We start from the raw sequence: 25,893 nt of genomic DNA on the forward strand, positions 1-25,893 counted from the left end.
CTACAATATCATAAATTGTGGGCTTCTTTGTCTACAAATACCCTAACTTGTTTACATTCAAGAATGCATCGGACGGAAATGATCCTAAACAATTTTACCTCATATTGGCTCTACAAAAATTTGGCGGGTAGGCCTTTGGGTGCGACTGGTCGCACCCGTTGGCCTACCCGCCAAATTTTTGGGTGCGACTGGTCGCACCCAAAGGCCTACCAGCCAAATTTTTGGGTGCGACTAGTCGCACCCGTTGGCCTACCCGCCAAATTTTTCGCACATTTTTTCTGACTTATGGGTGCAAATATGGGTGCGAAAAACCGCACCTAAAAGTTATGACCTTCGGGTGCGACTTTTCGCACCCATGACCTTTAGGTGCGAACTTTCGGGTGCGAAAATGTCGCACCTAAAGTCGCACCTAAAGGTATCATTGGGTGCGAAAATTGACTTTCAGGTGCGAAAAAAGTCGCACCCAATGCTGTTTTTTGTACTAGTGCATGTCGCACCTAATACCCTTCCGCACCCAATATGTTAATTTGTAGTAGTGAGAAAGATTATGTTGTTAGTGTTTTGGTTTGAATTACTATGATGCATGCCTAGGCTAGAGATAGCTAGGTTGCCATAGAATCGTGTGAATGCTCTTGATATGAATGCATGTTGTTGTTAGGGATTGAGATCGAGAGAAGATTTTCCTAATTTTGACATAGGTTGTTAGATGCTCGAGAGAGATTTAGCAATATTATTTTCGTGAGTATGGTTAGCAAAGAGTAGTGAGTTGATTATTGATTGTGCGTCAAATTCGTGTATCCAAACCGTTGAACAAACCCGTGAAGCCTTGGTCTTTAGCCTCTCTTTCTGCTTACAACTTTTATTTGAGTATTTTGTTATTTATTTGCGTTAGAACTTGTCAATAATTTGTGACATCTTTCCATCCCATCTTTAGTTCAATTCGTGCTAGTTAATTTGTTTGTTAATTAAGTTTGTTCCTCGTGGGATCGACACTCGTACTTAATTCACTATATTACTTGAGCGACACGTGCACTTGCGCGCGTAAAAATCGCAACATGATGCCATCTGGGGAGCATTTGTCCAGTAGAAAGCAATTTAGTACAATAGTATTTTAATTATCAAAATCCAAAAAGTCTCTCTCTCTCTCTCTCTCTATTATAAATTATCAAAATTAAATCTCTCTCTCTCTCTATACTTTTTTTAACACTCTCTCTACCTATAGTACATATTAAACCAACGCTCTCTATATATTTTAAAAACCATAAATAATGATAAAGTTTGTTAGATAATCTAATACTTATAATATATATATATATATATATATATATATATATATATATATATATATATATATATATATAAATATGATTTATATTCTCATGCTCTAAAAAATGATCATGCATGCTGGCATCTTAGATAATACAATTTAAACGAAAAATAATAATTCGTAGCATATAAATGAAGTTAAATAAATAATGACGTAGCCCATATAACATACTTTATGTTGTATTACATTTCTGTTTACGTTATATTATAATCCTTTGTCTAGCTAGTACATGTAATAGTTATAGAGAAGATGTGGCTTATGTGATACATCACTCGAACATTAAATCTTTATTCATACTTATAATATATACGTAGATATATTGAAATTTTGCATAAATTGTTTCTATAACTTAAAATATTAAATCCTACATTACAAGGTTTTATTTGGTGAGAATATGATGCATGACAGGATATATAAGAGATTCGATAAAAATATTATAATAATAATAATAATATAGAGGTATGAGTTAATTAGTGCCATGATTCCATGCATGCCTTGTGACTAGTCCACGTCATCGATGTCGTTGACTGGTTAGAAGACAGTAAGCTCCTAAACCTCTTCCAATCGCGAATAACAGCCGTCAGATCGTGTATCTTGGCATTGATCGTACGGCAACAGTTCGCGTGGACCGTTGTGACAGCCCGGAAGTCCCTGCTATCTTGGCAAAACCCACTGAAATGGAGTGTGTCCAGAAATCTAGCCGTTAGGTCTAGGGCTTCGAAAGCGCCTTCTCTCGCCATGCTCTGCAACACGTCTTGCTCTTTCATCCCCGCGGAGGAGTTCTTTCTTGCGTACCAAGAATCGAACAGCGAAACGGTCTTGTTGTTAGACCTCACCATGTAGAAGCCCGTGTTGATGGGGCTCGCTTTGTAACTTGGGTCGCCATTGAATGAGTCAACGCTGAATTGGAGATCTATGTTTGTGTCGTTGCTCAGCTTTTGGAATGGGTTTCTTAGCCACATCACATCTGTGTCCTGTATATAATTAACCATTATTAGAGATAATTAAATCCACCTTTTGTTTATATTTTCTAAAATAGTGCATTATTTATTGTTTTATGATGAGATTTTGGACCTCCGATATTACTATATGAATATGATGTATGTGTAGTTATGTTAATATACTCTTACGTACGTATAAAACGATAATTTATATGCCCCTTTAACTATTATAGATCTAAATTATTTGTGTGTTTGCCATTTCAATTAATATTTATTACATCATAAAATTAGTGGCATTGTTTAAAGGACATAAAATTACAGTGCTAGGAATTTAAATGTCGAAAAAAAGTAGTAAGATAATTTAATTTTATTACACATATATAGTGCTACTATATCTAGAACGGATTTTTTCTGCCTACTATTGCCGTAAATATAAATACAAACTAGCCATTATTTCGATCTCCTCAGCACTGCTACTATGGCCAAATTAACTAGCTACTTACCAAACTAAGTACTATATTTATATCGTTATTACATAAAAGTTAAACCGCTTTAACATAAGTTTATTAATACCAATATTAATAATCACCCTAATTAAAACCATCATCATTTGCCGTAATTGGTAGCATACAACTATGGTTTATAGGCAGTGACGGATCTAGGTGGGGGCCAGGGTGGGCCAATGCCCCCCCTCAATTTTTGAAAATTATTTTTTTAACCCCAAATTTTTATATTTTTTTTATAATTTTACCCCTAAATTTTACTAATAATTATGTTTTTTTACCCAAATTTGTAAGTTTTTTTTTCAATAATGCCCCTCCTAAAAAATATTTCTCAAATTTGCCCCCCCTTGATTGAAATCCCGGATCCGTCACTGTTTATAGGGCCGTACTCATCACATAGTTTTATAATTGGTAGCATACAACTATTAGAGACATATATATTAAGAAACTATATTATGTTTTGCTTTGCATTATAAATTTTATAATGTCATCTTTCGCGAAATAATTTTGTAATATAATCAAGTAATATGTGGCTTTTATTTACGAAAAATATTGCACACGAAAACTATCATTTTCGTGAATTTACTTTTATGGACAAATTAATACTCTTGTTTATAATATGTTTATGATGTTAAATGGCTAAAAAAAAGGATCCAAATACAAGATCCTAAGTTCATCATTTTCAAAGGTACGTAGTCCATATTCTACTGTGTTAAGACGGCTTAGACTAGTCCTATAAACAAGGTTTTTAAAACTACAATATTATTTTCCTACAAAGAAATTACCTATAGTAACTTTAATTTCAAATAGCACGCCTAAATTAATTTGATTCTAAAAATACATTGCATTTCCTCTATTCTTTATAATTATAACATTTTGCTAATTTTATTTACATTTTTACAACTTATTAATATAAATTCATCAAGTGTGTCAACATAGATGTAAACAATTTAAATGAATGAAAAGAAAAGAAAAAAAATAGCAAATTATTAAATTTTAAAACAATTACCATTTTAGGAAGGTTGATGTAGCTAAATAGTCAATTTAAAGTTATGAATTTACAAAATAACTAAGATTTGTTTTAATTTAGTGAAATATCCAAAATGTGCAGTAATCATATTTCAAAAGTGTTTTTTACCTCAAGATTATTTTTTTTAAAGTGATAAATTACTTATAATAATCGTCAAAAAATTTAACCTTAGCTGTCAAATTTTGTTTGAAAACGTAAATTTGACTACTTTGGTGAAAAGTTGAAACTTTGGTTATTTTGCTAATCAATAAGTTTCAGATGACTATTTTGTACAATTTTTCCTTTTACGAATTCTGATCTCATGTCCCTTTTTCTCATTCACATTTTGTTATAGTTGATATTGCCACGTCACAAACCCATTGAAAATGTCATTAACTAAATGGACTAACCGTGAAAATGAAACTATACCCACGACTGAGAACCTCTCCAAGAAAGCGAGTCCTCTGCCACATCATGTTGATGAAATCACTTGACATGAACACTTTCTCCGCCGCAAAATCCATGCCTTCGGTCTCGAGCTTGAAGCATCGGAGCCGCAAAAACTCGCACCGCTCGAACGAGGTTTGGTCAACGGCCACGATCAGAAGGTGGTCGGTCAGGCCACGTGTACCTTCTCCGACCCAAAAGCCGTCCAAGAACAAGTCAAACATTCGCTTCGTGTTGCGATCATCGCCGGTTTCTTGCTCCACGTAGGCTTTGTTTATTATAGCTATTATAACGGTCTTGTTTGCCATTGAGGCCTTTGAAAGGGCTAAATCCAGGGCATCTTTTTGGATGTTCGTCGTCTGTATTAAAAAAAAAATGTTTCAGAGATATATATGCTTCGTAAACACAGTACATTTGTAAAGCTTATTTACGTACCTTCGTTGAGTTTCCGTAATTTTGAAACGTGAGATTTAATGAGTCGAGACCTTTTGGGTTAATGAACTGGATGAACATATAAAGGCATGCAGAGAAAAGAAGAGATAACCCAACGGCATGGCTGTTCTCCATTTGCTGAGTGATATATCTAACCAATTATTAATTATTTAATCTCGTGTGTAAAGTATTTTACATGCATATATTATATATATAGACATATGCACGCACTAAGAGCATCTGCAATGGGCATGAGGCCCTTATCTTCAAATTGATCAGGGTTTAAGGGCCCTCTACTTTGGCCTTCAAATTTATTCTTATAAATTTTTAAATACTGCATATTAATCCTTAATGTTTAATCATATTAATACGTAATATTACACATATTCTACATAAAGTCAATGAGTCTTAATTTTTTTAATCCCTTATTAATTTGTGCTTAAACCCTTATTAAATTACTGTACGTGTGTCTCCATAAAGTCAGTGAGTATTTATTTGAGTGTTAGTGTATTAAATTTTTTACTCTTGAATTATAGTTTGTCCTAATTTAAATGTATAATATTGATAATATATGTTTTTTTTATATATATTTATCCACTAGTAAATATATCAATTGATTAAAAAATATCTAATTAAAAATATTTTTATGTTTATGTACCCAAAAAAAAAAATTGCTAAATTTTGTAAAATTGGGTAATTTTTAACAATTTATAGAAAGAGTAGGGCTAATAAATTATTACACCATAATTTTTTAGGATTCAAATAGTGCACCCTCAAATATGAGAGTATACTATTTAGAACTCCATAATGAAGGTTTAGTGTCTTCTATTGGAAATGCAAAAGCCTTCAAAATGAAAGTTTGAGGGTCTCCATGGGAGATGACGGCTGGTTCTAAGTGTTTTACATGTTATTAGCCGGCCATCTCTTACTAGTCATTTATTACTTGATGGTATTGTTAGGCAAATTAAGCATGGGAATCTTTTAATTGCCACAAGAAAAATTGATGCCTATAGGTAGACTTTTTTTAGAAAATAATCAATATGAGATGTGGTTAAATATTAATTATTATATTCTGGTATGGCATCTGTACTATTATATGGGTGTGCGTGTGAGATACATATTGTAAACTCACCATACTAGTTACCTAAATTAAAATATTATCTCTAACCGCGGGAGAGAGCTTCTCCATTTTTTTTTCCTTAAATTGGCGCGTCCCCACTTATCCCCAGGGCTTGTTGACTCGGAACTATCTATGAGAGTCTGTCGTCCTTTATGGTAGCTATAATGCAAGCGCTGAGACAATAATAATGCCCCCTTAGACTTTTGAAAATTGCAATTTTTACCTTACAATATTTACAAAAGTTTATAATTTGTCCCACTTGATTTTTTTTCAAATATGCTCCCCCTCATTGAAATTACTAGCTCCGCCACTGCTCGCAGCGGTGGTGGTAGTCAATGGCGGAGACCATCCCCTTTAACTTTTAAAAATTTACTTAAAAAGAAAATTCTTAAAAAAATTCTTGCATATTATAATTATAATTTATATTTCATATTTTTTAAAAAATCTGGGTCAGCAACTTGTGGGGCTCGCGGAGCTCTGGTGGCGGGCTATTGAGCTCTTCTTCTGCATTACATTTTTTACCTTATTTGAGGAGCAGCGTGTCTTTGGCTGGTGGATGTCAAGGCTTGACATGCCGTTGTGGGCACTGACGGAGCCAGGTGGGGACTAGGGTGGGCCAATGCCCCCCTTCAATTTTTCAAAATTATTTTTTTAATCCCAAATTTTTATACTTTTTTATAATTTTACTCCTAAATTTTACAAATAATTATGTTTTTGACCCAAATTTGTATGTTTTTTTTCAATAATGCCCCTCCTAAAAAATATTTCTCAAATTTGCCCTCCCCCCCCCCCCTTTATTGAAATCCTGGCTCCGTCACTGGTTGTGGGTGTGTCGCTAATAACCGTGGTTGGGTACGATGATCAGAGGCGGCACTACGGATGTTCAATGGTCTTGCATGATAATTCTTTTGCAACTGTCGTCAGGGGTGGAGCAATTTTGGGCTCAAGAGGGACAAATGTCCCCCTGGATTTTTAGAAATTGTAATTTTTACTTAAAATTTTTAGCATTGTTTATATTTTTGGCTCAAATTTATATAAATTTTTCAAATTGCCCCTCTTAGAATTATTTTTTCAAATTTGGCCCCTGACTTGATTTTCTGGGCCGCGGATACCATGTAGATGAGTATCAAATTCCCTTGGTTTGATTGGATCTGCTCACCTCGAAAGGCTTTTTGTTTCATTTTTCTGTTTTTTACTTAACGTTTGTTTAACTTTAGTTTATATATTTCAATTTTCTTTTATTTTGGTTGTAGTTAGAGTGGAAATGGATTCAATAAGAATGGATCATTAGAAGTTTTTCTATTTTCCTTGGTCGGTGGACCTCAGTTAGTTTTTCTATCAACCACATCTGGTAACTCAAAAGTGTCGATCGAGCATGTGCTTTTAATTGAGTGTGCATATTGTTGTTTTTCTTCTGCAGGAAGCTTTTTCACCTTGTCAAAATTCCTTAGATGTATGTAATCTAGAATTTTTTACCTTTTTTATTATTTGAATTAAAGCTCTTCGCATCATTTAAAAAAAAATTATTAGGAAATTTAATTTCTAGTCTTTTACCGATTTGGATTTTAATGAACTAACGCACATAAACATCAAGGCTCTTGGTTATTTAATGGTCACGAATAAAAATTATGGTTCTTTATATGAAGAAATGAATACTTCTTCTTTGAGAAGGTATTTAAAGAACTTATCTTGTTGAGTAGTCTCAAACAAAATATTTTTTTTTCTCAACCAACGACTTAACGGTATATGTCGTTTATCAACCTTTTTATTCGAGGAATATACAATGTTTGTACTTCGTATACGTGTCTGTATATTCCCTTTTCACGTTTGTATATAAACGAAGAAAATCCGGAGAGAGACTTTGTCTGTTACTTAATCTCCAGATCCAGGTGTGCGGTTGCCAAATCAATGGATAATAATCATAATAATATAACAAAAACAATATGCTTTCATTTCATTCATGTTGATGTATTAATTAATAATGAGAGACTTAATCTCGCATCAAGATCATCGCCAGACGTTGTCCACATCAAATAATTCCACCACAGGAAGCCCAGTCAGAGACATCTCAGTCCCTTCCACGTCATCACCAACCAATGTCACCGAAGGCCAGTACTTCTGTATATTTATATATAGCGAATGATACAAAATTTCCTATATATGTGTGTGTGTGTTAAATTTGGTTGATTCATTGTGTTATTTATTTGCACATTGATTATGAATGCAGAGGAAACAGAGACGAAGAGGAAAGAAGTAAATCGTGAGATTGAGTCTTGGGTGACTCGGTTCTGCAATGAAAAAGGAAATGAAATGTTTTGCCAAGTTGATGAATCATACTTCCTTGATGACAACAATCTCAATGGCTTAAGCTCCAAAGTGCCTTGCTATGATTATGCCCTTGACTTGATTTTGGACGCTGAATCTTCTCATGGTATAAGTTATATACGATATTATATGTGTTTTCCGCGACAGTTTTGGTTTCGTATGACTGGCATTTATGTCGCACACAAAATCTTTGCGCGACAATAACTATTTGTCATGGAAAGTGTAATTTTGTTTGTATTGCAAGTATTATTTACTTGTTTATTAGGAATATCGATGTCACAACTTAATTGAAACAGACGAGTTCACCGATGAGCAAAATGAGGTGGTCGATTTGGCGGCAGAGATACTTTACGGTCTTGTTCATGCTCGCTACATATTAACCACCAAAGGATTGTCTTCCATGGTAAGAAAATCGATATTTTGAGATTGTTCAACTATTTTTGGGCTATTAGCAGATCTGGCATAGTCTTTTTAGTTTTTTTTTTTTTTTTTTTTTTTTCGCACTAAGACACAGTTTGCAGATTTGGCACCTGTTGTCATGTTGCTGAATTTTCTAGGTTTTTGGATGGAATTTCAAGTGCGTGACCTTATTTTTTAAGTTCAAATTTTCATTTCCTGTGATTTTATACTCAAAAGCCATTTTTCTTTTTCACATTCTTGTCACATCTCAGTCATCTTCGTATAATGTTTCCTATTAATTGTAGTTCCAAACTCTTATTAAATCACGTAATTAGACCATTTTAACCCCTAAAAAACAAGTTAAATTTACACAAGTCACGCACTCGAGATTGTTTCCAAAAAAATTGTGCAAGCTAGATAAGAGGGTCACGGACTCACGGGTACCAAATTCTCAAAGTTAAGAAATTTTTGGTGTAGAAAGAAGATAGAGGTCCATCCGCTATAACAAATAAAGTTTAGGGACCTGGACGCAAAAAAGCCAAAATTAATATAGCAGTTATGTTTTTCAGTTGGAGAAATATAGGAGATGTGAGTTTGGGGTTTGCCCAAGATTTCACTGTAGTAAACAAAGATGTTTGCCAGTTGGTGAGTCAGACACGCCTCGATCGAGGACGGTGAAAATCTACTGCCCCCAATGCCAAGATATTTACGCGCCAAAATTCAAAGACCAAAAGAGTATCCTTGTGATGCAAGGCACCTAGCTAAGTAATTAGTGATCAATGAGATTGTTTGTTTTGTTTCCTTTGAGTATTAACAGATATTGATGGAGCTTATTTTGGGACAACATTCCCTCATATGTTCTACTTGAGCTACGAGCACCTTAGGCCACACAAGTCGAGTCAAAGCTATGTGCCAAGACTTTATGGCTTCAAGATCAGCAAATATTCGCAAACAACGTCAGCGCTTTCATTGCTGTGATCTACTTGATGCAACGTTAAATCGGGATTTAGATTATACACGAGTTAAATTCAGCTTGATCTAAAAATGTTGGTGCTATTCTTTGAACCGCAGACGAACTTCTTGTTTTGTCTGTGCTACTGAATTGACAGGTAGAGATAAGCAAAGGGAATTATAAGCTACTTATGCCCAGTGGTTGAAAATGGGATTGGGTGGGAATTTTATGAAACCTTTTTCAATTTAAGTAACTGAGAAAGATAGAACCTTTTCCACAAGTTCATGCTTCTAAATATGTAAATTTATCTTATTTTCATTCTTTAGTTATTCAAAATAGAAATGTCTGTTTTTTTATCACATCAATTATTTACTTTGATAACAATACTTAGAAAGTACAAAGAAAAGAAAAAGAAACTATTATATTATAACAAGCAATATACCTACGCGTTGCCGCGGAAATGATTGATGCATTTTTTTTATAATGATAAATTAAATATATTCATAAATATATAGGTGAAAGAAGCACAAATAACTATATTAATCTCTTTGGAATGGCCATAATTATATGAGTTAAATTTGAAAATGTTTATCCATTGAACATGAATCAAGGTAATAAGCATCATATAATTAATATATTGCTCAATACAAATGAGAACATCATATTTATGTAATCTTTCAAATTTTAAATTTATGGAATTTACAACTTATCGATGAAATTCCAACTTTTTAAGTGAATATTGTAACAAACAATACGATCGTTAATCAACCATTTTTACAATAATTGATTAGTATGATTAGTGAAATATGGAATACAAATATGGCATTTTTATAGTTATAAGGAATATGACTTCCTCAATACTTTTGGACCAAATTTTAATACGTCAAAATTAATCCAAAATTATGTCTTCCTTGTATTTATCGGTACAAAACTACCCTCAATGAAATATCATTTTCTTTTATTTCATCTGTCTAGTTTATTTACATTATCGTCAATAATCTACTTGATTTATTGACATTATCGATATTACGATTTTTTTTTTTGAAACCTGAAAAATTTGGAAAAAAAAACAACTATACATACGAAATCAATCTCGTTTCGAGCCACTCTCCATTTATCGATAATGATTTAGATTTATTGTCATGACTTTAACTTAAGGGTTTGGGTTTGGTTTGTGTATTAGTGTTTTTTTTTCATTTTGGACACAGAAGAAGAAGAAGAAGAAGAATAAATCATGACGGAGAAAAAGATGAATTGACGTGGAGGTGAAGAGAAAGAGAGGAGAGAGAGCGATTTATGTCCATATCAACGTGTTTCATGATTCCACTCCCTCTAAAACCTCATATATACCTAATAATTTGGGAAATCTAAAGAAAAAAAAATGGTTTTAAGAATTTAAAAATTTGTTTGAAGATTTATTGACATTTTGTCTTTTTATTGACATCAATGTCAATAAATCTTCAAACGATTCTGAGAAATTCTTTGAAGATTTATTAACATCAATGTCAATAAATTTTCTGGATGTCAATAAATCTTCAAAGAATTTGATATGTTGAAGATTTATTGACATGCATAAAATTTATTGACATCTTCTTTAAAGAATTTTCCAGAATCGTTTGAAGATATATTGACATTCATGTCAATTAAAAGACAAAATGTCAATAAATCTTCAAACAAATTTCCATTTTTTTTAACTTCACATACCAAACAAAAAACGATCTCTAACTTTTCTTTTGTGACCATTAAGTAAATAACAAAATTAAATACAAAAGAAAATAAAAAATATTTCTTTGGTTATTTTTGTAGTTACACATATATGGAAGTCATATGTTTGGATTAATTTTGACTTATGGGATTCTGGTCCTAAAGTATTGAACACATAGTTAGAATGAAAAGGTCAAACATCTTCACTCGGGCCAAGCACATACAGCAAGGAAGAAGAGAAGGCTAAAGCCTGGTGGGCTGGAGATTTAATGAAACCCATTTCGTTGTTGCCGAAGGGAATAACGCAAGATTGTGATTTTCCACGTTCAAATGAAACGCAAGTTTCATTCTGGAGCAGATCTGCAGCGTCGATTTTGGTGGTCGGAGGGCTATGAACGAAGGAGAGAGCTGAGCCATCGGATTGAAGACAACGTGTGGCTGAGATGTACTTGAAGTGAATCAGTGTTGGAGCTGACATAAAATTCTCTAAACATAAATAAAAAAAACTACCACATCTTCTTCCTCGCCTCTTCATTTTGAGATACACCGAAACCCTAGCCCCAAAATACTTGACCCACGACGAGTTCTTTTGAGCGATAGATTAGTTTTCTATCATCTGAAGGGGGATTCCTTGGCACTCGTGTTTGTGAAAAAAGAGGAGAAGAAGAAGATCTCAAGCGTCATACGAAATGAGAAAGAAGAAGATGGCGAAAGAAAAAGAAGAAGATGGTAAACAAAAAAAAGATGCATCGATTGTACTAAGGAAAAGAATTTTTTTGCAGTTGTTTTCAAATAACTGTTTGGTAAGGATTTCAATTTTTTTTATTCAGTTTTTTTTGTAATTGTAGTGTAATAATTAATTCACATAAGAATTAGACGTCGAGATATATACTAATTGAAAGTCTTTGTTGCGAATATAATGGTCGTACCTTTAGTTATAATGATTGTTCACAAGTTCATTGGAAAACACCGTTTGTCTTTGTAGTCAATACAACAAATATCAAATTTTGATACATAATATTGACTAAAAATAGTGAAAACTTATGTGCTCGACGAGAGGATCACGACCAATTAATAGTTTATAAAATGGAATTCCGATTGTTTAAAAAAGTTGAGTGAAAAAATTGGAAAACACTTAGAAACTGTTTTCTGATTTTTTTTTCATTTAAACAGAAAACAGTTTGAAAACTTTTTGAGTTGTATTCTAAGAATCATCAAACAAACAGTGAATTCAGTTTTTTTGATAAAACTGTTCAAGTTAGAAAAGTCAAAAACAGTTTTCAAGTTAAGAAACAAACAAGCCCCTAGGTTTCTTAGTTATGGGTTTTTTAATTGGAGCTCAAGTAATGTCGTTGGTTATAGTTTGAATTCTCTTTCCGAATTCTATGTGTTTATTAGACCGAATTTGGAAATTGAAATCGGGGTTTCGGTTTTGTGTTGTTGTTGACGAAAACTGTTCGGGAAAATAGATTGAGTCATGTAGAATTAGTTGGCTTGTGATGTTTGAATCTGAAAATGAGATTGAAACTCATCTCATATTCGTAATTTGAAATAATAAAAGTGATTGTTGAGACCGAGAGGACTGATTTGATGATAATAGTGGCTGGAATTTGGAATTCTTAATTGATTGATTCCGTTGTTTAATCTTGAGTCCAACTCCAGCTAATGACGATATAATCTAATTTTCTTTCCAACTTTGAGTTCCGATTGTTAGTTGTGTTAATGTGTTGTTTGTGTATATATATTGAAGTAAGTCTTTCTCTTGCATATTACGTACATATTCATAATAATGTTCTTCGATTGTTTTACACCCTGACAATATTCTGCGTATTAATGCTAATCGAGAAAACAAATTAGAGGAAAATAAATTAGATCTATATTTTTTTAGAAAGGTTAGAAGAAAATAATTTTTTTTAGTAGAAGCATTATGTTTCGACCGTGCTTGGTGTATTGGAGTTTCTGATTTTAGATAAGTAATTGAATAATAAGTAGAAAAGTTTGAAGATGGTGGGGTCTGGATATTACCTGATAACTCTTGCAGGTTTGAAGAATACAGCTACACAACAATGGTGGAGTCTGGAAATAAACAACAAGAAGAAATTAATAGATAAATTTGGTGCTGTCAAGAAAGGAAAAGATAAAGTGGTCAAGAAAGGAAAAGATAAATATTACCTGATGCTTGAGTTCATTATAAATTTGAAGAGTGCAGTTATGATTGGATTAGTTGGTTGGTTATTTTTTTTGGGGCTGATGTCTGTATATATATTGTTTGTATTAGAATTTAGAAGTAGCATTTCAAAAATATCTCTTAATCGGGGATACGAAAAGTCAATTCTAAAAGTTAGTCTAGAAAAGTCAAGATGAGAAATTTGTAATATTAATTTTCATATGAATAAACCTACTCAATCTGTCAATCATACAAGATCAATTGTCACTTGTCGTCACTACCTTCAGGAGACTAAGTACTTGGTGTCACTACCTTCAGAACAGACAAGAAAGCTACCTCATACCTGAGCATAAAGTCATCTTGGTGATGGTGACTTAGAAGATTTAGTCAGAGATCCATTAATGGTACCGTTTTTAAATATAATTTACCTGGGCCGACAGGGTTGATTATGCCAACCTTTGGCCCCACTGTGAAAATATAAGTCTTGTAACATCTCGGTACCATCGAAATGGCTCTACTCGTGTTTTGGTATTCTTTGCTATCATAGAATATCTCACAATGAATTCCAAGTTAATTAGAGTTTTCACTTTCCTCGACGTGAGTGTTTTAAAGAGAGTTCAAGTCATGACACTTAAAGCCTCTAGGACATGATTCTCAGTTGGAATCTGAGAGACGACTGTCTTGCTTCTCCAGTAAACCCATCTGTCAGGTGAAACCAAATTGTTAGTAGCAGTTAAGGGAATGATTAACTAATCACATAAATAAAGGTTTGCGTTGTTAGCCCGAATCTACATATTTGATAATAGTGGTCGAAGCCTTAATCTTGATTAGTTTAGATTAATTAGTTTGCAAAGTTTCAAATTTTTCACCTAGTCGTTATTACTAGCATAAAGAATGCACATAAACATGTGAAACCCTTGATAATGAGGTGACCCAATTCTCACTTACCCGAAATCCACACCATGCAAGCTTATTTGCTCCCAATGTATGCTATTTTCCTTTCGGCACTTATTGTATCCGAGACCTTCAGGTTCACTTCAACACCAGCTCATGAGAGCTCATTTCCTCTTGAGGCCAACCTTAAGGCGATTTAGGAGCTTATCTAGGAAATGAAAAAGTCTAATATCGAGCATGATTAGCCCGTCTCTCATTGATACGCTAAAACACTTATTCTCACCAAAGGAGAAAAGTAAAATTTCACTAATACTATTCCAATCAGACCTTCTCAATTCAGAGAAGCAGAGAAAACATAGCCACATATATGGACATAGACAGAGACAAAGATATAAAATCGGATTCTGAGGACAAGACCTTAGCGTCTCTTCTCAAATCTAAGCTAAGGAACATAAGAGATCGTACTCAACCATATATTCCAGTTAGAATAGAGTCCCGATCGGTTGAAATATTTATAGAAAACGTAACTTGTTTCCTCTCTTAATGACTTGGAAGAAATCCTAGTCTAACGTCCTAGGGTTTTACAACTCATTGAAACCGTTTTTTTCCGAAACCTATCAGTCAAAATCGTGACATAACTTAAAACACAAAACAATGATTTACTTAAAATGTTATATAATATAATGTTATAATTAAAAAGGAAGTGTTTCCTTAAGTTATAAAAAGTAGAAAAATTATTTTGAGTTAAGTAATTTCAAAAAATAAAATAAAATAGAATAAACAAACCCTTTTTAAAATAATTGGGCTTGGCTTACAAAAATATAAAAGCCCAATCATCTATTTTATTTTGCTTTTCAAAATAGTTTCAAAAGTAATTAATCATATTCATATATAAGCACATAAAACTAAACTGTTTTAAAAAAGAGTTAACACTTACTTATACAAAAATCGACTTATATTAAGTTTTATACCTTGGGTTTGATCGAAGAAAATTCATTTTCACTTTTCTTTATAATCATCATAACCACGTTTAGTATTTGATCAAATGTATCGTTTTTGTAGGTAGAGTATTTTGTTTTAATTTATACAGCAATAAGATTAGCAAAACTTTTAATTTGATGTAATGTGTGCTTTTAATTGATGTGCATATATTGTTGTCTTTCTTCTCCAGGCCTAGGAAGCTTTTTCACCTTCTCAAAATTCATTAAATGTATGTAATCTCGAATTTTTTTACCTTTTTTATTAGGGTATTTTAATTAAAGCTCTTCGCATCAGTTTTTTAAAAAAATTATTAGGAAATTTAATTTCTTGTCTTTTACCTATTTGGATTTTAATGAATTAACATACATAAACATCAAGGCTCTTTGTTATTATTAAAAAAAATTATATATATATAATCTTATATATCAATGGTCATGAATAAAAATTATTGTTCTCTATATGAAGAAATGAATACTTCTTCTTTGAGAAGGTATTTAAAGAACTTATCTTGTTATATAGTTCTCAAACAATTTTTTTTTTCTCACCCAACGACATAACGGTATATGTCGTTTATCAACCTTTTTATTCAAGGAATATACAATGTTTGTACTTCGTATACGTGTTTGTATATTCCCTTTTCACGTTTGTTTATAAACGAAGAAAATCCGGAGAGAGACTTTGTCAGTTAATTACTCTCCAGATCCAGGTGTGCGGTTGCCAAATCAGTGGATAATAATCATAGTAATATAACAAAAATAATATGCTTTCATTTCATTCATGTTGACGAATTAATTAATAATGAGAGACTTAATCTCGCATCAAGATCATCGCCAGACGTTGTCCACATCAAATAATTCCACCACAGGAAGCCCAGTCACAGACATCCCAGTCCCTTCCACGTCATCACCAACCACTGTCACCGAAGGCCAGTACTTTTATATATTTATATATAGTGAATGATACAATATTTGTTATATTATCATAGAAATTTGGCTGGCTGGCAATACTGCAAATTAATATCCTACACGTGTGTGTGTGTTAACTTGGTTGATTCATTGTGTTATTGATTTGCAACATTGATTATGAATGCAGAGGAAACAGAGACAAACATGAAAGAAGTAAATCGTGAGATTGAGTCTTGGGTGACACGGTTCTGCAATAAAAAAGGAAATGAAATGTTTTGCCAAGTTGACGAATCATATTTCCTTGATGACACCAATCTCAATGGCTTAAGCTCCAAAGTGCCTTGCTATGATTATGCCCTTGACTTGATTTTGGACGCTGAATCTTCTCATGGTATAAGTTATATACGATATTATATGTGTTTTCCGCGACAGTTTGGTTTCGTATGACTGGCATTTATGTCGCACACAAAATCTTTGCGCGACAATAACTATTTGTCATGGAAAGTGTAATTTTGTTTGTATTGGAAGTATTATTTACTTGTTTATTAGGAATATCGATGTCACAACTTAATTGAAACAGACGAGTTCACCGATGAGCAAAATGAGGTGGTCGAATTGGCGGCAGAGATACTTTACGGTCTTGTTCATGCTCGCTACATATTAACCACCAAAGGATTGTCTGCCATGGTAAGAAAATCGATATTTTGAGATTGTTCAACTATTTTTGGGCGGAGCAACAATTTATGGCTTATTTGCGGATCTGGCATAGTCTTTTTAGTTTTTTTTTTCGCACGAGTACACAGGTTGCAGATTTGGCACCTGTTGATGAATTTTCTAGGTTTTCGGATGGAATTTCAAGTGTGTGACCTTATTTTTTAAGTTAAAATTTTCATTTCCTGTGATTTTATACTCAAAAAACCATTTTTCTTTTTCACATTCTATTCACATCTCAGTCATCTTCGTATAATGTTCCCTATTAATTGTTGTTCCAAACTCATAATTGGACCATTTTAACCCCTAAAAAACAAGTTTAATTTATATGAGTCACGCACTTGAGATTGTTTCCAAAAAAAATTATCCAGGCTAGATAAATTCTCAAAGTTAAGAAATTCTTGGTGTAGAAAGAAGATAGAGGTCAATCCGCTACAACCAATAAAGTTTAGGGATCTGGATGCAAAAAAGCCAAAATTAATTCATAGCAGTTATGTTTTTCAGGTGGAGAAATATAGGAGATGTGAGTTTGGGGTTTGCCCAAGATTTCACTGTAGTGAACAAAGATGTTTGCCAGTTGGTGAGTCAGACACGCCTCGATCGAGGACAGTGAAAATCTACTGCCCCAAATGCCAAGATATTTACGCGCCAAAATTCAAAGACCAAAAGAGTATCCTTGTGATGCAAGGCACCTAGCTAAGTAATTAGTGATTCAATGAGATTGTTTGTTTGTTTCCTTTGAGTATTAATAGATATTGATGGAGCTTATTTTGGGACAACATTCCCTCATATGTTCTACTTGAGCTACGAGCACCTTAGGCCACACAAGTCGAGTCAAAGCTATGTGCCAAGACTTTATGGCTTCAAGATCAGCAAATATTCGTAAACAACGTTATCGTTTTCATTGCTGCGATCTACTTGATGCAACGTTAAATCGGGATTTAGATTATACACGAGTTAAATTCAGCTTGATCTAAAAATGTTGGTGCTATTCTTTGAACCGCAGACGAACTTCTTGTTTTGTCTGTGCTACTGAATTGACAGGTAGAGATAAGCAAAGGGAATTATAAGCTACTTATGCCCAGTGGTTGAAAATGGGATTGGGTGGGAATTATAAGCTACAGGTAGAGATGTAGAGATAACAACGATTATCAGGCTCACCTAAAGCAAATCATGATATGTGAGGAACATTCAACCACATTTTTTTTACCTCATAACAAACTTTAATTTAAGTATATAAAAAAAAATATATTAAAATATATCTAATTCAAAACTTGAAAAATATAAAAATATCATTTTAAAATTTAATATACATTAAAATATAAAAAATATATACATTGAAATATATCAAATTCAAAACTTGAAAATATAAAAATACCATTTTAAAATTTAATAAAAGTATTTAACCAAATTTTAGAAAATACGAAGTGGAAATTTGAAATCAAAATGCGATGGTGAAATATCAAGATGTAATTGAAAATATTAAATTCAACGAAAATGACTCCATTTCAAAACTTTTTTCCGTCTCATTCTTATTTCGAAAATACTTTGTTCACTATTTGCATTTTTTTTTTAATAATACATTCTTTCTTGTTTATCAACTCTCCCATTCGCTTCTAAATTGTGCCAATAAGTCTTCGCCGACAAGTATATTTTTCAGAGACTATTAAGGAGAAAAGAAATTCACGAAAATAAATAAAAATAATTCAGGCATATATACATGAATAAGAATTCCAAAGGTATTTTTATCCAGATTTTTAACACATGAGATATTTCAAAAAGCATTTGAAACGCGAGTTGTTTAGGGAATTAGGCATCTGTTTTGAGATAGTTACAGAATTAGGCATCTGTTTTTTTTTTTTTACTATTATATCCACATATATTGTATATTTAATTAGATAGAACATTTAAGCTCATACTACCCCAAAAAATAATTCTTTAAAATTGTTTTAACTTTTATTAAATATTTTTTTAGGATCAAATTAGAGGAAATTTTTCAAGTTAGAGTTAGAGCATTATATCAAGTTTGAAGTAGCCTTCTTTAACCAGTACTATTTTTTATTTTGAAATTTCGAACATAGCATACATCTGTAAAAGAAATTATAAATTTTGAGTTTTTAACATTTCTTCATACCCAAGTTTTTCTAAAATCTATTATATTAAAGTGATAATATCAAAACTATATTCATGTATACCCAACATTTTCTAAAATCTATTATATTAATGTGATACTATCAAAAGTATATTTGTGTCCCTGCAACTACTGAGGAAAGAAAAAGGAAAAAGAAAGGACGAAATAGTTGTTTGAAACTTTATCTTTGAATCCTCAATTATGTGTTAAATCTTATTGTTCACATATAATGATATGAATGTATACAATATACCACACCAATTCAATTTATATGCATCTTCGGTATGTATGTGCATGGATCATGCGATTTCACTGGTTACATCCAATAGACTTCTTTGATAACTGATTAATTAACTTTGCAAAACAAGAGACATATAATATAATATTTTTTTTTCTTAATTATATCAAGCATGTGAAGACAAAATAAGAATTCATACACTTCTTCATTGTTATCTTCACACGTAATCATAACCACGTTTGATATTTTATTAAATATATATCATTATTGTCATTATAAGGTAGAGTTTTTTGTTTCTATTTAGGAATAAGATAAAAAATAAAAATAAAAACTTTAAATTCACCAACAAAATTTGGGTACAAGTCTAACTCTCCAACTATTTTAATTTCTTGGCATTGCTATAACTCATCAACGGCACAGATAAGTTCACTTTTTAAGGTACAACGGTTTGGAATAATTTGTCGGCTGTTGGTGTTTTGATTTATATTAAAATCACTCTTTCTCTTTATAAAATAAAAAGAAAAAAAATTTAAAAAAAAAATCATGCCTTTTTCCATTCTTATAATTAAACAAAGTCAACATTAAAATTCTTTTAAAGAAGAGTTATGCATCAATCTATTAGAATCTAGAACCTAGAATTTAATCACACTCCATAATTTATCATCACACCACAAGCACCACACTTTGGACCTCCTCCTATTCAAACATATTCTAATAATGTCACAAAACCGTGTTTTTCAATATAGTATATAACATGGAATTAAAGGAAGGTACACTAGATATATAATCATATAATATAATACCTAGTCAATTCTTTTTTTAGAAAAGATCACCCACTTGCACTTCTCATCTCCTTCCTTTCTCCGTCGACCAAAACCATTTCCACATTTGAAAAACACGTCCAATAATTCATTTCTCTCAAAATCTCTCTCTCTCTCTCTCAATTCTCTCAAGACGCGAAAAAGTGAAGAAATAAGAATACAAACAATGTCCATTTTAGTAGATTGCTCAAACTGCCGAATCCCTCTACAGCTTCCCTCGGGAGCCGAATCAATCCGGTGCGCGCTGTGCAACGCCGTCACGCTCGTCGACGATCCACGCGCCGTCGTCGCCGCAGCATCTCCACGAGCGTTCCACCTGTTCCGACGCGGCCACCTCCACGCGCCGCCGTCCCCCAACGGCCACGCGCTGACGGGACCGCCGTCGCCGGCGTGGCGGGGACGGAAGAGGGCGGTGATATGCGGGGTGTCGTACAAGGACACGCGGCGAGAGCTGAAAGGTTGCATCAACGACGCCAAGTGTATGAAGTACTTGTTGGTCAACAGGTTCAAATTCCCTGAATCCTCTGTTCTTATGCTCACAGGTAATAAAATAATAATAACAATCATCATCATCATCATCATCATCATTACAAGAGAAAATGACATCTATATTCTCAATTTGATCACAATTTTTTTACCAATTAGTTTTATATCGTAGAATTGGACTTATGTTTATTGATCATTATAAATTTATTCCCTAATGGTTCTATTGGTTGACTTTTAGTGTCGATTTGTCAGAAAATTACATTTGTTATGAATTTAAATCGATGATCGAGAATTGCTATGTGGAGAAATTAAGGCCGATGAAAAAACTACTAAACTGTCGACTAAGAATGACATTTTCGCTGATAATAATCTTCTTTTTTTCTCTATGCATAAAATTCAATGAAATGATATTTTTAATTAATTTAATCGATAATCTGGAACTGCTATTTGGACAAATTAACACTGAATGAGAAAAAAAAAATTGCAAAATTAATTAAAGAGAATTGTAATCAAGTCTAAAAAAAAAAAAACAATGAACGACATTTTCCTTGATAATAATAATAATCTCTTTTAATGTCCGTCTTCATAAAATTCAATGAAATACTATTTTTTTTTTTACTTCTTATATATAAGAAGAAGCGTGGTGTGTGATTCACGGTTTCTTACAATACAAGGCACCTTTCAGAGGAAGAGAGCGACCCGGCCCGATGGCCCACGAAGCGGAACATTAGGACGGCTCTGCGGTGGCTGGTGGAAGGGTGTCGGTCGGGTGACTCGCTGGTGTTCCAGTTCTCGGGCCACGGGTCCCAGCAAAAGGACGCTGACGGGGACGAGATCGACGGGTTTGACGAGACCCTCTGCCCCGTCGACTTCGAGACTCACGGGATGATCGTCGACGACGAGATCAACGCCACCATTGTCAAGCCCCTCCCCGCCGGAGTCAAACTCCACGCCATCATCGACGCTTGTCACAGCGGCACCGTGTTGGACCTGCCTTTCCTCTGCAGAATGGACAGGTAAATTTTATGTGTTCTGCTCTATTGATAAACGCACCCGAGAGCCCCAAATATGGGTGTTGGGTGTTGTTCTGTCGTGAGACCCGACGGTTAGCTTTACTTGTGTGGAAAATGGTCCACGGTTTCATTAAGATATTCCGATTTCAAGATACTTTTGGGGGATGAGCCCAGTCAATAGGATAAAATTCAAAGAGTTCATGATGCCGAACTCTATATTGCGCGCGTCATTTAGATGGGGCTCCATAAAATCTTATAGTAGAATATGAAAAACAGAGAGGAAGAGGAAAAAGGATTAGAAAACCAACAAATTTAAAATTTTGACGACTCGGATTTTTTTTTCTTTTATATCATACATTATATCATCAATTACGTTAAACATTTAAGCACAAGATATAATCTTCAAACGTCAATAAATATTAAGTTTATTAGGGATTGAACCCTTGTACTCTCGCAGAGGTCTCCTTATGGACAGGAGGTCTTGTCATCCAAGCTAAACCCGTAGAGGTGACGACTCGGATTTTTTAACCATCCTCGAATTGTTGTTTTTAATATTTAAGTGTTTATGAACTTGGTCAAAAGAATCTATTGGTTATTGAATTTAAAGGGGATGCTAGAGAATTTTAGCTTAATTATTTGTGAAACAGTTATTGGGCTAATTAAGCAGTTTCTTCAAATTTAAAATGTAGTTGGCTGATGATTTGTTTTATCCATTAGTTAAATATCAATGAGGTAAAAAAAAATGGAAATTTTGAATTTTTTTTCCGGATTACTGAATATTTTGCAAATTTTGGATAGAGTACTATATAATTCACCGGAATCTCACAAGAATTTTGTATGGCCGGCAATTTTTCATCGGATATTCATTTTCAGCAGCATGTCAAACTGAAAATTGATAATAAATAGCTGGTTTTTAATCATTGGGTTAGATAGGCACCAGATGATAATTTGATGATATCATTTTCCCTAAATTGGTGCCTAATCTGCCTAATAACAGAGCAGGGCATGTCTGTTTATCTCACCTATAGTGATACATAATATATTTTTGGTATGTTTGTGTTTGAAACTCGATATCGTTTTTTGTAGACACGGGAAGTACTCGTGGGAGGATCATCGGCCGCGGTCAGGCGTATGGAAAGGAACGAGCGGAGGCGAAGTCATTTCCTTCAGCGGCTGCGATGACAATCAAATCTCCTCAGATACTTCCGTATGTGAACATAATTTTTTTTTTTTTTTAATTTTTTTCGGAATGTAACATATTTCAAGAATTATGAAAAAATAAATTTTATTTTCTCTCGACATATATAGTCTCTCTCGAACGGCGCTTCAACGGGCGCGATGACTTATTCTTTCATACAAGCGATCGAGCGTGGGCACGGGACTACTTATGGGGATATGTTGACCGCGATGAGGTCCACCGTAAGGAACGCAGAAAGCGGCCTCGGGGCCGGTCTCGTCACTTCACTCATCACCATGTTGTCCGCTGGAGGTTATAAACTAAAACAGGTATACGGTATATTAAAAAAAAAAAAAAAAAAGATTGTTATTTTTCTAAGCACTAATTTTTTGTTATTTAAATTACTATATTTATAATTTTTTTTTTTATGCGTTAACTTGCAGCAAGAACCACAGCTGACAGCCAATGTGCAATTTGATGTGCATACAAAGCCATTTTCTCTTTAACACGATTGTCTTTCTGAGTTTGTGAATAGTTCTGTTTCTTGGGAAAGAAGGTTCCCCTTTTCATTTTTTTTTTTTTTTTGAGATCTCTTTTTCATTCTTTGATAGTTCTTTTGAGTTTGACATGTAATTTTAAATCTACGCTTGAAATGAATTGACTACACAAATAAATTTGACTTGTTTCTGGTTCTGGGCTCTGGCCCGCTCACATTCCTATAAATACTATCTATACGACTTTATGAACCAGATTGGTAGAAAATGTCACTAAAAATAAATATAGAATAAACGAACACACAAAACTTCAAACATTTCAGCACTAATGAATAATGAATAAGAATTAAAAAAAAAAAAAAAAAACTTCACAGCCCAATCCCATGATCTTCTTCTTGGACATCTTCAAACGGTCTTTGCTCTAACAGCTCTGCTTGCCACTTGTATCTCTCACTGTCCTTCACAGCCATATCTTCATACAACTACACAAACACACACAACACCAACATTTGAGCACTTTTTCAATCATGTAATTAATTTTTTACGCAATACTCTTGAAACTTTTATGATCATAGTATTTTGTTCTCTAACCTTTTTTTTTTTTTGTTCTCTAATATATTGATTTTATAGCATTTTGGATCCTTTTTTTTACGTAAAAAAATCCAGTACCTAAATTAAAAAAAAATCTACCCTAAAAATCCAAAATTGTTTAACTTTTTTTTGTTTTTTTTTTTACTATTTTTCATTTATATATCCACATATATTGCAGATTTAATTAGATAGAACATTTAAGCTCATATTACAAAAAAAAAAAAAAAAAAAAAACACTTTAAACTTTTATTTAGTATTTTTTTTTAGGATCAAAGTCCAAATATATTCTAATTAGTTTGATTTATAACGCTGAAGAATGTATCATGGGCCAATATCAATAACTTATAGACTAAAATCCTAAAAAATAACGAACTAAAATGTCATTAATCACACAAATTCAGGATTATAGGACACTAAAACAAACCTTTTTCTGATTGGCGGGAAGTTTGTACCACATCTGAGCAATCCTCTTACTCGTCTCGGCGAACGAAGAAGCCTTGACACGTCCCCAAGACGACATCACGAAAAACGAGTACGATGTGCATGGCCGCACTGGAAAACTCCTCCTTCTCCACATCCTCTCCAACACATCTCCGGTCTTACTATTACTCCTCCGACTCCGAACCCTTGTCGACCGTCCGATCGAAGCCCGCGGAAAGTACGACACCGGAGATATAGCCCCGCTCCTCAGCCTCGTCGTCGCGCCTCCGCCGATCCCGGCGGTCTCGCTTTCTCCGGGAAAAGCGACAGGTGTCGCGTAGGGATCGGAGGAAAAGGAATTGAAGATTTCTTCTTCTTCTTCTTCTTCTGGTTCGACAGGTTTTTCTTCGGGGAAGAGTTTTTTGTTGACGAGGTCGAGGCGAACGGAGAATCGGAGGTCACCGGTGTCGCCGGTGACTTGGATTGTGTCTCCGGTGAGGAAGCCGGAGAGTTGGATAGGCGTTTGAGAGGCGGATATCGGTGATGGTGTGTTCGTTATCGGTGAATTTATGGAATTGTTTGAGTCCATTTTTTTTTAAAAATTGAATACGTTGAATTGAATCTTGATGGATTTTGGTTTGTTTAAAAGAGAAAGAAGCGAAATGGTTTGGGAATGGGCATGACTCGTTAAAATGGTCGACCGTTGCTTTGCACCTTTTGGGATGTACCGTATGAAATGACGGTTACTATATATAAAGAGGCGCGAATGATTTAATTTTATGAATTTGCAAATATGACCTTTTTTTAGTGTGCTATTTTAAGAAGTGGAAATTGTTTATGGAGGGATCACGTGCGAAAATTGTGTGTAATTTAGAATTTATTAAAGTCTGTAGTCATTATTTTTTATATAAATAATAAGCAATTCAAAGTATACAAATATGGTTGATGTACATCATTCTAAATCGAAAAACGAGAATAAGAAAAAAAGTTCAAGTTGACCAGTATAATCTTATAGAGCAAATATGATAAAATAAATAAGTATAATCATTCACTACCTAGATTAAAATCTACATTACACTCTACCTTAACGAAAATAATTGTCACTCGGTCACGTTTCAAGAGAAAAGACAAGTCAAATGAAATAATAATCTTGTAGAGCAAGACATGACACACCAAATTTGAGAAGGGGGGGAGGGGGGGACTTATGATATTCAGACTTTGGGAACAATCAAGTCAATGAGACTTATGATATTAACTATGCGCGATTTAAAAAAAAAATACCAACACCAACTTCAGATAATCACCAAATCAATACGAAAGTCATTCTCTAAAAACCGAAGAAGAGATCAGAGATAAAGAAGATATTAAAACTTATCTTGGGCAAATTGAAGTATCTCCGATCACCAATGTGAGAAATATGTTGATGGATTTAGTAACCCACATTGTAAATTTTCTTTTTAGATCGGAAGTGGAAATCACCTCTTGTCGGTGGTCAAAAAACTATCAGTGGGCGGAGTTCCTCTTCGGTGAACTTTAACATCGGTGAATATAAATTTCAACTGATACAGTGACTATGCTCTTCAAGATCTCGTCAACATGAATCTATAGGGAGCGCCCAAATCCGACTTCATATGAAGGAGATACGAGTTTTCGAAATTTTGAAGAGGAATAAAAAAATAAAAGTGTCAGAATGAGAGAATGACAT

General features: G+C 33.5%; 5 protein-coding genes across 5 annotated transcripts; 3 read left to right on the forward strand and 2 right to left on the reverse strand.

Annotated features, from left to right (window-relative positions):
* Nucleotides 1-1,540: 1,540 nt before the first annotated feature.
* On the reverse strand, nucleotides 1,541-4,835 carry LOC149379816 (uncharacterized protein At1g28695-like). Its single transcript, XM_089603694.1, has 3 exons — nucleotides 4,663-4,835; nucleotides 4,191-4,586; nucleotides 1,541-2,301 (listed from the first exon to the last, which is right to left on the reverse strand). The coding sequence occupies exons 1-3, from the start codon at nucleotides 4,792-4,794 to the stop codon at nucleotides 1,798-1,800; spliced, it is 1,032 nt and encodes a 343-aa protein (XP_089459820.1). The 5' UTR covers nucleotides 4,795-4,835; the 3' UTR covers nucleotides 1,541-1,797.
* Nucleotides 4,836-7,760: 2,925 nt separating this feature from the next.
* LOC149379817 (casein kinase II subunit beta-2-like) lies at nucleotides 7,761-9,481 on the forward strand. The gene is made up of 5 exons (XM_089604061.1): nucleotides 7,761-7,887; nucleotides 8,007-8,210; nucleotides 8,401-8,507; nucleotides 9,073-9,238; nucleotides 9,321-9,481. The coding sequence occupies exons 1-5, from the start codon at nucleotides 7,761-7,763 to the stop codon at nucleotides 9,479-9,481; spliced, it is 765 nt and encodes a 254-aa protein (XP_089460187.1).
* A 6,518-nt stretch (nucleotides 9,482-15,999) lies between these two features.
* On the forward strand, nucleotides 16,000-17,703 carry LOC149379818 (casein kinase II subunit beta-1-like). Its single transcript, XM_089604062.1, has 5 exons — nucleotides 16,000-16,126; nucleotides 16,294-16,497; nucleotides 16,687-16,793; nucleotides 17,322-17,487; nucleotides 17,570-17,703. Exons 1-5 carry the CDS (start codon nucleotides 16,000-16,002, stop codon nucleotides 17,701-17,703), a joined length of 738 nt encoding a protein of 245 aa, XP_089460188.1.
* Nucleotides 17,704-20,010: 2,307 nt separating this feature from the next.
* LOC149379819 (metacaspase-1-like) lies at nucleotides 20,011-23,370 on the forward strand. Its single transcript, XM_089603774.1, has 5 exons — nucleotides 20,011-20,549; nucleotides 21,179-21,509; nucleotides 22,593-22,713; nucleotides 22,815-23,012; nucleotides 23,127-23,370. The coding sequence occupies exons 1-5, from the start codon at nucleotides 20,174-20,176 to the stop codon at nucleotides 23,187-23,189; spliced, it is 1,089 nt and encodes a 362-aa protein (XP_089459900.1). The 5' UTR covers nucleotides 20,011-20,173; the 3' UTR covers nucleotides 23,190-23,370.
* Nucleotides 23,371-23,466: 96 nt separating this feature from the next.
* LOC149379820 (uncharacterized) lies at nucleotides 23,467-24,777 on the reverse strand. Its single transcript, XM_089604063.1, has 2 exons — nucleotides 24,193-24,777; nucleotides 23,467-23,659 (listed from the first exon to the last, which is right to left on the reverse strand). Exons 1-2 carry the CDS (start codon nucleotides 24,775-24,777, stop codon nucleotides 23,546-23,548), a joined length of 699 nt encoding a protein of 232 aa, XP_089460189.1. The 3' UTR covers nucleotides 23,467-23,545.
* Between the last annotated feature and the right edge of the window lie 1,116 nt (nucleotides 24,778-25,893).

Source organism: Urtica dioica, chromosome 12 (assembly GCF_054948205.1).
Source record: "Urtica dioica subsp. dioica isolate 48M chromosome 12, U.dioica_male_clone48M_v1_H2, whole genome shotgun sequence".
NCBI classification, from domain to species: Eukaryota; Viridiplantae; Streptophyta; class Magnoliopsida; order Rosales; family Urticaceae; genus Urtica; species Urtica dioica.